A 17,500-nucleotide genomic window follows, 5' to 3' on the forward strand; every position below is an offset into this window, starting at 1 on the left:
TGACCTTTGACCTCTGACCCTCAGGAGAAGCAGCGTTTCCTGACTGATGTTCTCCATGAGGTGATGCTGCTGGACGGTCTGGCCAGCTCCCATCCAATCTCTCAGGAGGTGTACGACGCCACGGACATAGACAGAGTGTTCGACTGGATCGCATACAAGAAGGTAAGCTATTGGTATGGCATGCACACAGGCACACCGCTACGTATAAACCCTCAGCCATGCACACATATACACGTACACACATATACACACATACACACATACACACGTACACATACACACATATACACACATACACACATATACACACATACACACGTACACACATCTCACACATATACACACATACACACATACACACATACACACATACACATACACACACATACACACATACACACGTACACATATACACACATACACACGTACACACATACACACATACACACATATACACACATACACACATACACACACATACACACATACACACGTACACATATACACACATATACACACATACACACATACACACATACACACGTACACATATACACACATACACACATACACACATACACACATACACACACATACACACGTAAAAACTACAGTAACACCCCATGTGTATTGTGATATTCCAAAATAACACCTCAACCTCAGCTGTATTGTGATATTCCACAGTAACACCTCAGCTGTATTATAATATTCCACAGTAACACCTCACCTGTATTATGATATTCCACAGTAACACCTCACCTGTATTATGATATTCCACAGTAACACGTCTACCTCACCTGTATTGTGATATTCCACAGTAACACCTCACCTGTATTATAATATTCCACAGTAACACCTCACCTGTATTATAATATTCCACAGTAACACCTCACCTGTATTATAATATTCCACAGTAACACCTCACCTGTATTATGATATTCCACAGTAACACCTCTACCTCACCTGTATTGTGATATTCCACAGTAACACCTCTACCTCACCTGTATTATAATATTCCACAGTAACACCTCTACCTCACCTGTATTGTGATATTCCACAGTAACACCTCACCTGTATTATAATATTCCACAGTAACACCTCACCTGTATTGTGATATTCCACAGTAACACCTCACCTGTATTGTGATATTCCACAGTAACACCTCACCTGTATTATGATATTCCACAGTAACACCTCTACCTCACCTGTATTGTGATATTCCACAGTAACACCTCACCTGTATTATAATATTCCACAGTAACACCTCACCTGTATTATGATATTCCACAGTAACACCTCACCTGTATTATGATATTCCACAGTAACACCTCTACCTCACCTGTATTGTGATATTCCACAGTAACACATCACCTGTATTATAATATTCCACAGTAACACCTCTACCTGTATTATAATATTCCACAGTAACACCTCACCTGTATTGTGATATTCCACAGTAACACCTCACCTGTATTGTGATATTCCACAGTAACACCTCACCTGTATTATGATATTCCACAGTAACACCTCACCTGTATTATGATATTCCACAGTAACACCTCTACCTCACCTGTATTATGATATTCCACAGTAACACCTCACCTGTATTATGATATTCCACAGTAACACCTCACCTGTATTGTGATATTCCACAGTAACACCTCACCTGTATTATGATATTCCACAGTAACACCTCTACCTCACCTGTATTATGATATTCCACAGTAACACCTCTACCTCACCTGTATTGTGATATTCCACAGTAACACCTCACCTGTGTTGTGATATTCCACAGTAACACCTCACCTGTATTATGATATTCCAAAGTAATACCTCACCTGTATTGTGATATTCCACAGTAACACCTCACCTGTATTATTATATTCCACAGTAACACCTCTACCTCACCTGTATTATAATATTCCACAGTAACACCTCACCTGTATTGTGATATTCCACAGTAACACCTCAATCTCACCTGTATTATAATATTCCACAGTAACATCTCACATGTATTATTATATTCCACAGTAACACCTCACCTGTATTATAATATTCCACAGTAACACCTCAAACACACCTGTATTATAATATTCCACAGTAACACCTCAACCACACCTTTATTACATACTAAACTATGACTATCTAACAGCGTTTAGATTGACTGAATGTGCTGGGTGCTTGATGTGAACAGTTTGGGTTTAATAAAAAATCAAATAAACTTTGCATATAAATGAGAGAGGGACTTTTCCTTCAAAATGAGAACGAGGTGCAGGGAGGAGAGGAAGAGAGTTGTAGGGGGGAGGGAGAGAGAGATGGGGGGAGAGAGAGAGATGGGGGGAGAGAGAGAGAGAGAGAGATGGGGGAGGGAGAGAGAGAGAGAGAGAGAGATGGGGGGAGAGAGAGAGAGAGAGATGGGGGGAGAGAGAGAGAGAGAGAGAGATGGGGAGGGAGAGAGAGAGAAAGAAAGAAAGAAAGAAAGAAAGAAAGAAAGAAAGAGAGGAGTGTGGTAGAGGGAGAGAGAGGGAGAGAGAACAAAAGAGAGAGAGAGAGAGAGAGAGAGAGAGAGAGATGGAGAGCTGGCCCCTGGGGTATGATAGCACAATAAACAGCTCATCTAGGGAGCAGGCTAAATCTCAGTAATCACATCTCTCTCCAGATAAATGGTTTTTATATAGCCCTGTGAAAGAAACAATGTTCATGACTGCATACCAAGCAACAGACAACAAGTGTACAGACGGAGAATATGATGTCTCTGTCCTATGAAACAGTGTTCATCACCGCAGACCAATCAAATCGAATTATATTGGTTGCGCGCATCACATTTAGCAGATGTTATCACAGGAGCAGTGTAATGCTTATGTCCCCGTGTTTATGTTCCTACCTAACGATACAAAACAATACACACAAATGCCCCAAAATAAAAAGAGATTCAGAAATATAGAAATATCAGAACAAGTAATGTCATTATACAGGATGGTGTGTATAGACAGTATGGACAGTAGTTATATAGGATGGTGTGTATAGACAGTAGTTATAAGGATGGTGTGTATAGACAGTAGTTATATAGGATGGTGTGTATAGACAGTAGTTATATAGGATGGTGTGTATAGACAGTAGTTATAAGGATGGTGTGTATAGACAGTAGTTATATAGGATGGTGTGTATAGACAGTATGGACAGTAGTTATACAGGATGGTGTGTATAGACAGTAGTTATACAGGATGGTGTGTATAGACAGTATGGACAGTAGTTATATAGGATGGTGTGTATAGACAGTAGTTATATAGGATGGTGTGTATAGACAGTAGTTATATAAGATGGTGTGTATAGACAGTAGTTATATAGGATGGTGTTATAGACAGTAGTTATATAGGATGGTGTGTATAGACAGTAGTTATATAGGATGGTGTGTATAGACAGTAGTTATATAGGATGGTGTGTATAGACAGTAGTTATATAAGATGGTGTGTATAGACAGTAGTTATATGGGATGGTGTGTATAGACAGTATAGACAGTAGTTATATAGGATGGTGTGCATAGACAGTAGTTATATAAGATGGTGTGTATAGACAGTAGTTATATAGGATGGTGTGTATAGACAGTAGTTATATAGGATGGTGTGTATAGACAGTAGTTATATAGGATGGTGTGTATAGACAGTAGTTATATAGGATGGTGTGTATAGACAGTATAGACAGTAGTTATATAGGATGGTGTGTATAGACAGTAGTTATATAGGATGGTGTGTATAGAAAGTATAGACAGTAGCTATATAGGATGGTGTGTATAGACAGTAGTTATATAGGATGGTGTGTATATACAGTATAGACAGTAGTTATATAGGATGGTGTGTATAGACAGTAGTTATATAGGATGGTGTGTATAGACAGTAGTTATATAGGATGGTGTGTATAGACAGTAGTTATAATAGGATGGTGTGTATAGACAGTATAGACAGTAGTTATATAGGATGGTGTGCATAGACAGTAGTTATATAGGATGGTGTGTATAGACAGTATAGACAGTAGTTATAAGATGGTGTGTATAGACAGTGTAGACAGTAGTTATATAGGATGGTGTGTATAGACAGTAGTTATATAGGATGGTGTGTATAGACAGTAGTTATATAGGATGGTGTGTATAGACAGTAGTTATATAGGATGGTGTGTATAGACAGTAGTTATATAGGATGGTGTGTATAGACAGTAGTTATATAGGATGGTGTGTATAGACAGTAGTTATATAGGATGGTGTGTATAGACAGTAGTTATATAGGATGGTGTGTATAGACAGTAGTTATATAGGATGGTGTGTATAGACAGTATAGACAGTAGTTATATAGGATGGTGTGTATAGACAGTAGTTATATAGGATGGTGTGTATTGACAGTAGTTATATAGGATGGTGTGTATAGACAGTAGTTATATAGGATGGTGTGTATAGACAGTAGTTATATAGGATGGTGTGTATAGACAGTAGTTATATAGGATGGTGTGTATAGACAGTAGTTATATAGGATGGTGTGTATAGACAGTAGTTATATAGGATGGTGTGTATAGACAGTAGTTATATAGGATGGTGTGTATAGACAGTATAGACAGTAGTTATATAGGATGGTGTGTATAGACAGTAGTTATATAGGATGGTGTGTATAGACAGTAGTTATATAGGATGGTGTGTATAGACAGTAGTTATATAGGATGGTGTGTATAGACAGTAGTTATATAGGATGGTGTGTATAGACAGTAGTTATATAGGATGGTGTGTATAGACAGTAGTTATATAGGATGGTGTGTATAGACAGTATGGACAGTAGTTATATAGGATGGTGTGTATAGACAGTAGTTATACAGGATGGTGTGTATAGACAGTGGTTATATAGGATGGTGTGTATAGACAGTATAGACAGTAGTTATATAGGATGGTGTGTATAGACAGTAGTTATATAGGATGGTGTGTATAGACAGTAGTTATATAGGATGGTGTGTATAGACAGTAGTTGTATAGGATGGTGTGTATAGACAGTAGTTATATAGGATGGTGTGTATAGACAGTATATTAATAGGATATATTACTACTGTGTATATCAGCAGTTGTATGGGATGAGCCTCGACTAGAATACAGGGTAGAGTACCGAGTGGTACCCGGCTAGTAACAGTGACCAAGGTTCAGGGTAGAGTACCGGGTGGTACCCGGCTAGTAACAGTGACTAAGGTTCAGGGTAGAGTACCGGGTAGTAGCCGGCTAGTAACAGTGAGTCATTTTTAGGACAGGGTACCGTGTGGTAGCCGGCTAGTAACAGTGACTAAGGTTCAGGGTAGAGTACCGGGTGGTAGCCGGCTAGTAACAGTGACTAAGGTTCAGGGTAGAGTACCGGGTGGTAGCCGGCTAGTAACAGTGACTAAGGTTCAGGGCAGGGTACCAGGTGGTAGCCGGGCTAGTAACAGTGACTAAGGTTCAGGGTAGAGTACCGGGTGGTAGCCGGCTAGTAACAGTGACTAAGGTTCAGGGTAGATTACCGGGTGGTAGCCGGCTAGTAACCGTTACTAAGGTTCAGGGAAGGGTACCGGGTGGTAGCCGGCTAGTAACAGTGACTAAGGTTTAGGGCAGGGTACCGGGTGGTAGCCGGCTAGTAGCCGGCTAGTAACAGTGACTAAGGTTCAGGGTAGAGTACCGGGTGGTAGCCGGCTTGTAACAGTGACTAAGGTTCGGGGAAGGGTACCGGGTGGTAAACGGCTAGTAAAAGTGACTAAGGTTCAGGACAGGGTACCGGGTGGTAGCCGGGCTAGAAACAGTGACTGAGGTTCAGGGTAGAGTACCGGGTGGTAGCCGGCTTGTAACAGTGACTAAGGTTCGGGGAAGGGTACCGGGTGGTAGCCGGCTAGTAACAGTGACTAAGGTTCAGGGCAGGGTACCGGGTGGTAGCCGGGCTAGTAACAGTGACTAAGGTTCAGGGCAGGGTACCGGGTGGTAGCCGGCTAGTAACAGTGACTAAGGTTCAGGGTAGATTACCGGGTGGTAGCCGGCTAGTAACAGTGACTAAGGTTCAGGGCAGGGTACCGGGTGGTAGCCGGGCTAGTAACAGTGACTGAGGTTCAGGGTAGAGTACCGGGTGGTAGCCGGCTAGTAACAGTGACTAAGGTTCAGGGTAGATTACCGGGTGGTAGCCGGCTAGTAACAGTGACTAAGGTTCAGGGCAGGGTACCGGGTGGTAGCCGGCTAGTAACAGTGACTAATGTTCAGTGCAGGGTACCGGGTGGTAGCCGGCTAGTAACAGTGACTAATGTTCAGGGCAGGGTGCCGGGTGGTAGCCGGCTAGTAACAGTGACTAAGGTTCAGGGCAGGGTACCGGGTGGTAGCCGGCTAGTAACAGTGACTAAGGTTCAGGGCAGGGTACCGGGTGGTAGCCGGCTAGTAACAGTGACTAAGGTTCAGGGCAGGGTACCGGGTGGTAGCCGGCTAGTAACAGTGACTAAGGTTCAGGGCAGGGTACCGGGTGGTAGCCGGCTAGTAACAGTGACTAAGGTTCAGGGCAGGGTACCGGGTGGTAGCCGGCTAGTAACAGTGACTAAGGTTCAGGGCAGGGTACCGGGTGGTAGCCGGCTAGTAACAGTGACTAAGGTTCAGGGCAGGGTACCGGGTGGTAGCCGGCTAGTAACAGTGACTAAGGTTCAGGGCAGGGTACCGGGTGGTAGCCGGCTAGTAACAGTGACTAAGGTTCAGGGCAGGGTACTGGGCGGAGGCTAGTAACAGTGACTAAGGTTCAGGGCAGGGTACTGGGCGGAGGCTAGTAACAGTGACTAAGGTTCAGGGCAGGGTACTGGGCGGAGGCTAGTAACAGTGACTAAGGTTCAGGGCAGGGTACTGGGCGGAGGCTAGTAACAGTGACTAAGGTTCAGGGCAGGGTACTGGGGGAGGCTAGTAACAGTGACTAAGGTTCAGGGCAGGGTACTGGGGGAGGCTAGTAACAGTGACTAAGGTTCAGGGCAGGGTACTGGGGGGAGGCTAGTAACAGTGACTAAGGTTCAGGGCAGGGTACTGGAGGGAGGCTAGTAACAGTGACTAAGGTTCAGGGCAGGGTACTGGGGGGAGGCTAGTAACAGTGACTAAGGTTCAGGGCAGGGTACTGGGCGGAGGCTAGTAACAGTGACTAAGGTTCAGGGCAGGGTACTGGGCGGAGGATAGTAACAGTGACTAAGGTTCAGGGCAGGGTACTAGGGGGAGGCTAGTAACAGTGACTAAGGTTCAGGGCAGGGTACTGGGGGGAGGCTAGTAACAGTGACTAAGGTTCAGGGCAGGTTACTGGGGGGAGGCTAGTAACAGTGACTAAGGTTCAGGGCAGGGTACTGGGGGGAGGCTAGTAACAGTGACTAAGGTTCAGGGCAGGGTACTGGGGGGAGGTTAGTAACAGTGACTAAGGTTCAGGGCAGGGTACTGGGCGGAGGCTAGTAACAGTGACTAAGCTTCAGGGCAGGGTACTGGGCGGAGGCTAGTAACAGTGACTAAGGTTCAGGGCAGGGTACTGGGCGGAGGCTAGTAACAGTGACTAAGGTTCAGGGCAGGGTACTGGGCGGAGGCTAGTAACAGTGACTAAGGTTCAGGGCAGGGTACTGGGCGGAGGCTAGTAACAGTGACTAAGGTTCAGGGCAGGGTACTGGGCGGAGGCTAGTAACAGTGACTAAGGTTCAGGGCAGGGTACTGGGCGGAGGCTAGTAACAGTGACTAAGGTTCAGGGCAGGGTACTGGGCGGAGGCTAGTAACAGTGACTAAGGTTCAGGGCAGGGTACTGGGCGGAGGCTAGTAACAGTGACTAAGGTTCAGGGCAGGGTACTGGGCGGAGGCTAGTAACAGTGACTAAGGTTCAGGGCAGGGTACTGGGCGGAGGCTAGTAACAGTGACTAAGGTTCAGGGCAGGGTACTGGGCGGAGGCTAGTAACAGTGACTAAGGTTCAGGGCAGGGTACTGGGCGGAGGCTAGTAACAGTGACTAAGGTTCAGGGCAGGGTACTGGGGGAGGCTAGTAACAGTGACTAAGGTTCAGGGCAGGGTACTGGGGGGAGGCTAGTAACAGTGACTAAGGTTCAGGGCAGGGTACTGGGCGGAGGCTAGTAACAGTGACTAAGGTTCAGGGCAGGGTACTGGGCGGAGGCTAGTAACAGTGACTAAGGTTCAGGGCAGGGTACTGGGCGGAGGCTAGTAACAGTGACTAAGGTTCAGGGCAGGGTACTGGGCGGAGGCTAGTAACAGTGACTAAGGTTCAGGGCAGGGTACTGGGCGGAGGCTGGCTAGTGGTGACTGTTTAACAGTCTGATGGAAGCTCTTCGTCAGTCTCTCGGTCCCATCTTCGCTGCACCTGTCGTGTCTCCTCTGCCTTCTAGATGGTAGCAGGTGAACAGGCCAAGCATTGGACAACAAAGTGTACATACAGAGAAAAGATACAAGGTAGAGTTTTCCCAGCAGCAGCGTTGTCTTCCTGTTTGGGTGATTTGCGAGTATCAGTCATTGAATAGCATTAGACATGTACGGAGAGAAAACAAATGACGAAATAGTAGAAGAATGACGCTTGAGTTTTCACAGCAGGACCGCCTCAATCCTGTTTGGTTGATTTGTGAGTGTCAGTCGGCATGTCTTCGTGTCTGAGCCGGATCCGAGTGGCATCTCTCTCTACCCTCTAAATCTCTGAATCATCTGGTTATCAGACAGCCAGGAGCAGAGAGACGATAGAGATGAGATGAGACAAGAGGAGAGCCTGGCTCTGTTTTAGCAGAGACTTGGCCTGTAGATGTTCCCGCGGAGTAAGAATCGTCTCAGAGATGCTTCCTGTCACCACGGTCAGTCCGTCAGCTCCCTCACGTACAAGGGCTATCAGTTTGAGCTGAGCACCGCCTTTCACCCCTGGCAGTGCTTGAGCCCTGAATCTCCTCTCCTCACCCTTCCTCACCTCTCATCACCCCTCCTCACCTCTCCTCACCCCTCCTCACCTCTCATCACCCCTCCTCACCTCTCATCACCCCCCCCTCTCTCTCCATGCCCTTCTGTGTTACCCACCTTGTCAGTCACACAACATACACAAGACAGTTTTATCTCAGACTCGTATCTCTTTTACACTCTCTCTCTCCCTCTCTCTCCCTCTCTCCTTCTCTCTCTCTCTGTCTCTCTCCCTCTCTCTCCCTCTCTCTCCCTCTCTCCTTCTCTCTCTCTCTGTCTCTCTCCCTCTCTCTCCCTCTCTCTCCCTCTCTCCTTCTCTCTCTCTGTCTCTCTCCCTCACTCTCCCTCTCTCTCTCTCCCTCTCTCTCTCTCTCTCTGTCTCTCTCTCTCTCTCTCTCTCTCTCTCTTTCTCTCTGTCTCTCTCTCTCTCTCTCTCTCTCCTTCTCTCTCCCTCTCTCTCCCTCTCTCCTTCTCTCTCTCTCTGTCTCTCTCCCTCACTCTCCCTCTCTCTGTCTCTCTCTCTCTCTCTCTCTCTCTGTCTCTCTCTCTCTCTCTCTCTCTCTCTCTCTCTCTGTCTCTCTCTCTCTCTCTCTCCCCCCTCTCTCTCTCTCCCTCTCTCTGTCTATCACTCTCTCTCTCTCCCTCTGTCTCTCTCCCCCTCTGTCTCTCTCTCTTTCTCTCTGTCTCTCTCTCTCTCTCTCTCGCTGTCTCTCTCTCTCTCTCTCTCTCTCTCTGTCTCTCTCTCTCTCTCTCTCCCCCCTCTCTCTCTCTCCCTCTCTCTGTCCATCACTCTCTCTCTCTCCCTCTGTCTCTCTCTCTCTCCCCCTCTGTCTCTCTCTCTTTCTCTCTGTCTCTCTCACACACTTGAATGAACAACATGAAAGATATTAGCACTGGTTTAATAAAGGGGACAGACTCATCCTCATGTATCTTAGGATGGGCTAAAGAGCCCATTCAGTGGGATCTGGTTTATATTACAGTTTAGGACATCTAAAGAGCCCTTTCAGTGGGATCTGGTTTATATTAGAGTTTAGGACATCTAAAGAGCCCTTTCAGTGATCTGGTTTATATCTGATCACATCTACAGTTTAGGACAGTAAATAGCCCTTTCAGTGGGATCTGGTTTATATCTGATCACGTCTACAGTTTAGGACAGTAAATAGCCCTTTCAGTGGGATCTGGTTTATATCTGATCACATCTACAGTTTAGGACAGTAAATAGCCCTTTCAGTGGGATCTGGTTTATATCTGATCACATCTACAGTTTAGGACAGCTGAACAGCTACATCCGTCCTTGTTTTCTTGATTCTCTTCCTGTTCTGTATACCATGGTAGCACTGCAGTAAGCCTTTGGAACACTACTGGGCTGCAGGTAGCCTATTGGTTAGAGGCAGGTAGCCTAGGGGTTGTGAGGGGTGTGCCGGTAACCGAAAGGTTGCTGGTTTAAATCCCGAGCTGGCTACATAACTAGTGTGCTGTTGAGCATGTCCCTTAACCCTAATGTCACATGGAAGATGTTCTGGATAAGAGCATCAACTCAAATGTAATGTACAGCTCTCTCTCCTCTCTCTCTCTCTCTCTGTCTCTCTCTCTCTCTGTCTCTCTCTCACTCTCTCTCTGTGTCTCTCTCCTCTCTCTCTCTCTCTCTCTCTCTCTCTCTCTCTCTCCAGGGTGCTGCTCTGATCAGGATGCTGGCTAACGTCATGGGGCAGCAGGTGTTCCAGAGAGGACTCAATGTAAGTCACCTTTCAGTCTCTTTCTTTCTCTCTCTATCTCTCGTTGTACTGCTATGTCACTTATATGTGCGGTGCTTTACCAACAAATGGAAGACTGATGTCACCTGCACCGTATGTCCAAGAGTCTGCTCTGTAATCATATACAGTCTAATATAGGTGGGATACTGTACATCCAATAGCACCAGTACAGCATGATATGGTATGGTATGGTATGGTGTGGCATGGTATGGTATGGTGTGGTGTGGTATGGTATGGTATGGTATGGTGTGGCATGGTATGGTATGGTATGGTATGGTGTGGTATGGTATGGTGTGGTATGGTATGGTATGGTGTGGTATGGTATGGTATGGTATGGTATGGTGTGGTATGGTATGGTATGGTGTGGTATGGTATGGTATGGTATGGTATGGTATGGCATGGTATGGTGTGGCATGTTATGGTATGGTATGGTGTGGTATGGTACGGCATGGTATGGTATGGTATGGTTTGGTATGGTATGGCATGGCATGGTATGGTATGGTATGGCATGTTATGGTATGGTATGGTATGGTATGGCATGGTATGGTATGGTATGGTATGGCATGTTATGGTATGGTATGGTATGGTATGGCATGGTATGGTATGGTATGGCATGTTATGGTATGGTATGGTATGGTATGGTATGGCATGGTATGGTGTGGTATGGTATGGTATGGTGTGGCATGGTATGGTATGGTATGGTATGGTGTGGCATGTTATGGTATGGTATGGTGTGGCATGTTATGGTATGGTATGGTATGGTATGGTATGGTGTGGCATGGTATGGTATGGTATGGTATGGCATGGTATGGTATGGTATGGTGTGGCATGGTGTGGTATGGTATGGTATGGTGTGGCATGGTATGGTATGGTGTGGCATGGTGTGGTATGGTATGGTGTGGCATGGTGTGGTATGGTATGGTGTGGCATGGTATGGTTTGGTATGGTATGGCGTGGCATGGTGTGGTATGGTATGGTGTGGCATGGTATGGTTTGGTATGGTATGGTGTGGCATGGTGTGGTATGGTATGGTGTGGCATGGTATGGTTTGGTATGGTTTGGTATGGTATGGTGTGGCATGGTATGGTTTGGTATGGTATGGTGTGGCATGGTATGGTATGGTATGGTATGGTATTGCATGGTATGGTATGGTATGGTGTGGCATGGTATGGTTTGGTATGGTATGGTGTGGCATGGTATGGTATGGTATGGTATGGTATTGCATGGTATGGTATGGTATGGTGTGGCATGGTATGGTTTGGTATGGTATGGTGTGGCATGGTATGGTATGGTATGGTGTAACATGGTATGATATGGTATGGTGTAACATGGTATGTATGATATGGTATTTAATCAAGATGACTGCAAATACCAATACGCAGGAAGTCCCAGGAGTGTCTGTGTCTGTCCAGAATATGTAATTTGTTTACAGTTGTTGGATTAAATTAAATTCATATCCTAAATCAGTAAACAAAACAGCTGTTAGTATCAAGAACAAAACATTTAAATACGGAATGAGAGTGAGAGAGTTCCATTGAAGTTTCTCCATTAACTATCACAATAGAACATCCTAAATTCCCTGTTAATAACCATTGACTATCACAATGGAACATCCTAAATTCCCTGTTAATAACCCAAATAACAGAGTGTGTATTTTTACACATATATGAGTGACAAGAGTTCCTTTGAAGTTTCTCTATTGTATTTCATACAGTCCTGCTGTTCAGGTTCTATCTGTTGAGAAGGTACCTGGCCTATTTCCTGTTCTTCCTATGACCCTCCTCTCTGTATTTCATACAGTCCTGCTGTTCAGGTTCTATCTGTTGAGAAGGTACCTGGCCTATTTCCTGTTCTTCCTATGACCCTCCTCTCTGAATCATTGAAAGATCTCTCAGAACATCACACAACCCACCAGCTGTTATCAGACCTCAGTATTTATGCTAGCGTTGCCAAACTATGTCCCACATTATTTATTTTTTTATATTCTACTACAAAGAGCTCCTCGGTGTAAATGTTTGATTAGAGAGGTGAAGAGGTATCTCGGTGGAGTTGTACGATGTAATTGCACCCTACAGCGATGGGGAGGGCGTCGGTGATATCTGTTTCAACGTTTAATTCTTTACATTTGGTTAAATCTACAGTCTGAGTATTGTGTGATGTCTCCCTTACGGTGGAGGGAACACACACTATCCTTCCATGGTGTAGCAGCATCTTCTTAGAGGCTTGATGTTGTGACCTGATACTCACCGATACCATGGCAGCTTGTAATCTCGTCCACCAGCCAGCCGCCTCTTATTAATTCAGCCTGGGGACGAGGTTACATCAGTTGAGAGTCAGTAGTATTTAGTTAGGCTCCTAATAGTCTAACTTCAGGTCTTTGCAGTTTTAATGCGTTAATATACACAGAGCATTCAGAAAGTATTCAGACCCCTTGACCTTTTACCACATTTTGTTACGTTATTCTAAAACGGATAAAAAAAATAAAAAAAAGTCATCCTCATCAATCGATACACACTATAATGACATCACAATACCCTATAATGACATCACAATACCCTATAATGACATCACAATACCCTATAATGACATCACAATACCCCATAATGACAGAGAAAACAGGTTTTTAGACATTTTTGTATAAATGTATAAAAACATTTAAAAAAAAAACACAAATTCTTTATTTGCATAAATATTCAGGCCCTTTGCTATGAGATCCAACATGGAGATGTTGAAGTTGATGCATCAAAACACATGATGATGTTTAAGGACATTGCTCATTTATACAGCTCAGACTAACAAACTAGTCTCCCACTACATTTAACCATCTAACCCCTTCTGGCATGTACACAACCAGATATCAGACCTGAGATTAGTATTGGACAGTGTGTTCAACATCCCATAATACTGTTGCTACGATCAGGCTCCTTCAGACCTGAGAATAGTATTGGACAGTGTGTTCAACATCCCATAATACTGTTGCTACAGTACGATCAGGCTCCTTCAGACCTGAGATTAGTATTGGACAGTGTGTTCAACATCCCATAATACTGTTGCTACGATCAGGCTCATTCAGACCTGAGATTAGTATTGGACAGTGTTTTCAACATCCCATAATACTGTTGCTACGATCAGGCTCCTTCAGACCTGAGATTAGTATTGGACAGTGTGTTCAACATCCCATAATACTGTTGCTACGATCGGGCTCCTTCAGACCTGAGAATAGTATTGGACAGTGTGTTCAACATCCCATAATACTGTTGCTACGATCAGGCTCCTTCAGACCTGAGAATAGTATTGGACAGTGTGTTCAACATCCCATAATACTGTTGCTACGATCAGGCTCATTCAGACCTGAGATTAGTATCGGACAGTGTGTTCAACATCCCATAATACTGTTGCTACTGTACGATCAGGTTCCTTCAGACCTGAGAATAGTATTGGACAGTGTGTTCAACATCCCATAATACTGTTGCTACTGTACGATCAGGTTCCTTCAGACCTGAGAATAGTATTGGACAGTGTGTTCAACATCCCATAATACTGTTGCTACTGTACGATCAGGTTCCTTCAGACCTGAGAATAGTATTGGACAGTGTGTTCAACATCCCATAATGCTGTTGCTACAATCAGGCTCCTTTAGTTCAGCCGTATTATGTTTGCTTAGCAACAGCAGCCCAACCATCTGGTACTGCGCCTCACTGTGAGGATGGAAATTCTGCTCTCTGCTCATTTTAACAGTACATACATGTATGTTATCTCTCTCTCAGTCTCAGTCTCTGTCTCTCTCTCTCTCTCTCTCTCTCTCTCTGTGTCTCTCTCTCTCTCTGTCTCTCTCTCTGTCTCTCTCTTTGTCTCTCTCTCTCTCTCTCTCTGTCTCTCTCTCTCTCTCTGTGTCTCTCTCTGTCTCTCTCTCTCTCTCTCTGTGTCTCTCTCTGTGTCTCTCTCTCTCTGTCTCTCTCTCTCTCTCTCTCTCTCTCTCTCTGTCTCTCTCTCTCTCTCTCTCTGTCTCTCTCTTTGTCTCTCTCTCTCTCTCTCTCTGTCTCTCTCTCTCTCTCTGTCTCTCTCTGTCTCTCTCTCTCTCTCTGTGTCTCTCTCTGTGTCTCTCTCTCTCTCTGTCCCTCTCTCTCTCTCTCTCTCTCTCCCTCTCTGTCTGTCTGTCTGTCTGTCTGTCTGTCTGTCTGTCTGTCTGTCTGTCTGTCTGTCTGTCTGTCTGTCTGTCTGTCTGTCTGTCTGTCTCTGTCTCTGTCTCTGTCTCTGTCTCTGTTGGTTTCGGTTTCAATTCAAGGGCTTTATTGGCATGGTAAACGTGTTTACGTTGCCAAAGCAAGTGAGATTTGTTTTGTTTTCAAATTCTTTGTTTCTTTGTGGATCTGTGTTATCTGATGGGCAATATGTCTCTCTAATATGGTCATACATTGGACAGGAGGTTAGGAAGTGCAGCTCAGTTTCCACCTTATTTTGTGGGCAGTGTGCACATAGCCTGTCTTCTCTTGAGAGGCTGGTCTGCCTACGGCGGCCTTTCTCAATAGCAAGGCTATGCTCACTGAGCCTGCCCTCTCTCTCTCTCCTCCCACACACAGTAACATAGTGAGCTCATTGAGGCTGAGAGCCCTCCTTACACCTGGTGAACATCTTAAATAAATCCCACGGCACCACCTGCTCAATGGGAGGGGAGGGACACGAGGAGCAGGAACATGCTGTCAAGCTAACAAGAGAAGGCATGTTATATCAATCAGAACAGAAGCCATGTTATATTAGACCAATCAGAACAGAAGCCATGTTATATTAGACCAATCAGAACAGAAGCCATGTTAGACCAATCAGAACAGAAGCCATGTTAGATCAATCAGAACAGAAGCCATGTTAGATTAATCAGAACAGAAGCCATGTTATATCAATCAGAACAGAAGCCATGTTAGACCAATCAGAACAGAAGCCATGTTAGACCAATCAGAACAGAAGCCATGTTAGATCAATCAGAACAGAAGCCATGTTAGATCAATCAGAACAGAAGCCATGTTAGATCAATCAGAACAGAAGCCATGTTAGATTAATCAGAACAGAAGCCATGTTAGACCAATCAGAACAGAAGCCATGTTATATCAATCAGAACAGAAGCCATGTTAGACCAATCAGAACAGAAGCCATGTTAGACCAATCAGAACAGAAGCCATGTTAGATCAATCAGAACAGAAGCCATGTTATATTAGATTAATCAGAACAGAAGCCATGTTAGATCAATCAGAACAGAAGCCATGTTAGATTAATCAGAACAGAAGCCATGTTAGATCAATCAGAACAGAAGCCATGTTAGATCAATCAGAACAGAAGCCATGTTAGATCAATCAGAACAGAAGCCATGTTAGACCAATCAGAACAGAAGCCATGTTAGATCATTCAGAACAGAAGCCATGTTAGACCAATCAGAACAGAAGCCATGTTAGATCAATCAGAACAGAAGCCATGTTATATTAGATTAATCAGAACAGAAGCCATGTTAGATCAATCAGAACAGAAGCCATGTTAGATCAATCAGAACAGAAGCCATGTTAGATCAATCAGAACAGAAGCGATGTTAGAGCAATCAGAACAGAAGCCATGTTAGATCAATCAGAACAGAAGCCATGTTAGACCAATCAGAACAGAAGCCATGTTAGATCAATCAGAACAGAAACCATGTTATATTAGATTAATCAGAACAGAAGCCATGTTAGACCAATCAGCACAGAAGCCATGTTAGACCAATCAGAACAGAAGCCATGTTATACCAATCAGAACAGAAGCCATGTTAGATCAATCAGAACAGAAGCCATGTTAGATCAATCAGAACAGAAGCCATGTTAGACCAATCAGAACAGAAGCCATGTTAGATCAATCAGAACAGAAGCCATGTTATATTAGATCAATCAGAACAGAAGCCATGTTAGATCAATCAGAACAGAAGCCATGTTAGACCAATCAGAACAGAAGCCATGTTATATCAATCAGAACAGAAGCCATGTTAGATCAATCAGAACAGAAGCCATGTTAGACCAATCAGAACAGAAGCCATGTTAGATCAATCAGAACAGAAGCCATGTTAGACCAATCAGAACAGAAGCCATGTTAGATCAATCAGAACAGAAGCCATGTTAGACCAATCAGAACAGAAGCCATGTTAGATCAATCAGAACAGAAGCCATGTTAGATCAATCAGAACAGAAGCCATGTTAGATCAATCAGAACAGAAGCCATGTTATATTAGACCAATCAGAACAGAAGCCATGTTATATCAATCAGAACAGAAGCCATGTTATATTAGATTAATCAGAACAGAAGCCATGTTAGATCAATCAGAACAGAAGCCATGTTAGACCAATCAGAACAGAAGCCATGTTAGATCAATCAGAACAGAAGCCATGTTAGATCAATCAGAACAGAAGCCATGTTAGACCAATCAGAACAGAAGCCATGTTAGACCAATCAGAACAGAAGCCATGTTAGATCAATCAGAACAGAAGCCATGTTATATCAATCAGAACAGAAGCCATGTTAGACCAATCAGAACAGAAGCCATGTTAGATCAATCAGAACAGAAGCCATGTTAGATCAATCAGAACAGAAGCCATGTTAGACCAATCAGAACAGAAGCCATGTTAGATCAATCAGAACAGAAGCCATGTTATATTAGATCAATCAGAACAGAAGCCATGTTAGATCAATCAGAACAGAAGCCATGTTAGACCAATCAGAACAGAAGCCATGTTATATCAATCAGAACAGAAGCCATGTTAGATCAATCAGAACAGAAGCCATGTTAGACCAATCAGAACAGA

At 44.2% G+C, this 17,500-nt stretch overlaps 1 protein-coding gene across 2 annotated transcripts in view; it reads left to right on the forward strand.

Moving 5' to 3' along the window:
- LOC110499725 (thyrotropin-releasing hormone-degrading ectoenzyme-like) overlaps window positions 1-17,500 on the forward strand; it is a 417,686-nt gene that overhangs the window by 250,731 nt on the left and 149,455 nt on the right. For both annotated transcript variants that reach the window (XR_005038456.1, XM_036956614.1), the window contains exons 6-7: window positions 25-162; window positions 10,602-10,667. Coding sequence is in view for 1 of the 2 variants with exons in the window: in XM_036956614.1 (XP_036812509.1) it covers window positions 25-162; window positions 10,602-10,667 (204 nt within the window). In the remaining variant the exon portion in view is untranslated. The remainder of the gene's footprint in view (window positions 1-24; window positions 163-10,601; window positions 10,668-17,500) is intronic.

Source organism: Oncorhynchus mykiss, chromosome 21 (assembly GCF_013265735.2).
Source record: "Oncorhynchus mykiss isolate Arlee chromosome 21, USDA_OmykA_1.1, whole genome shotgun sequence".
NCBI lineage: Eukaryota > Metazoa > Chordata > Actinopteri > Salmoniformes > Salmonidae > Oncorhynchus > Oncorhynchus mykiss.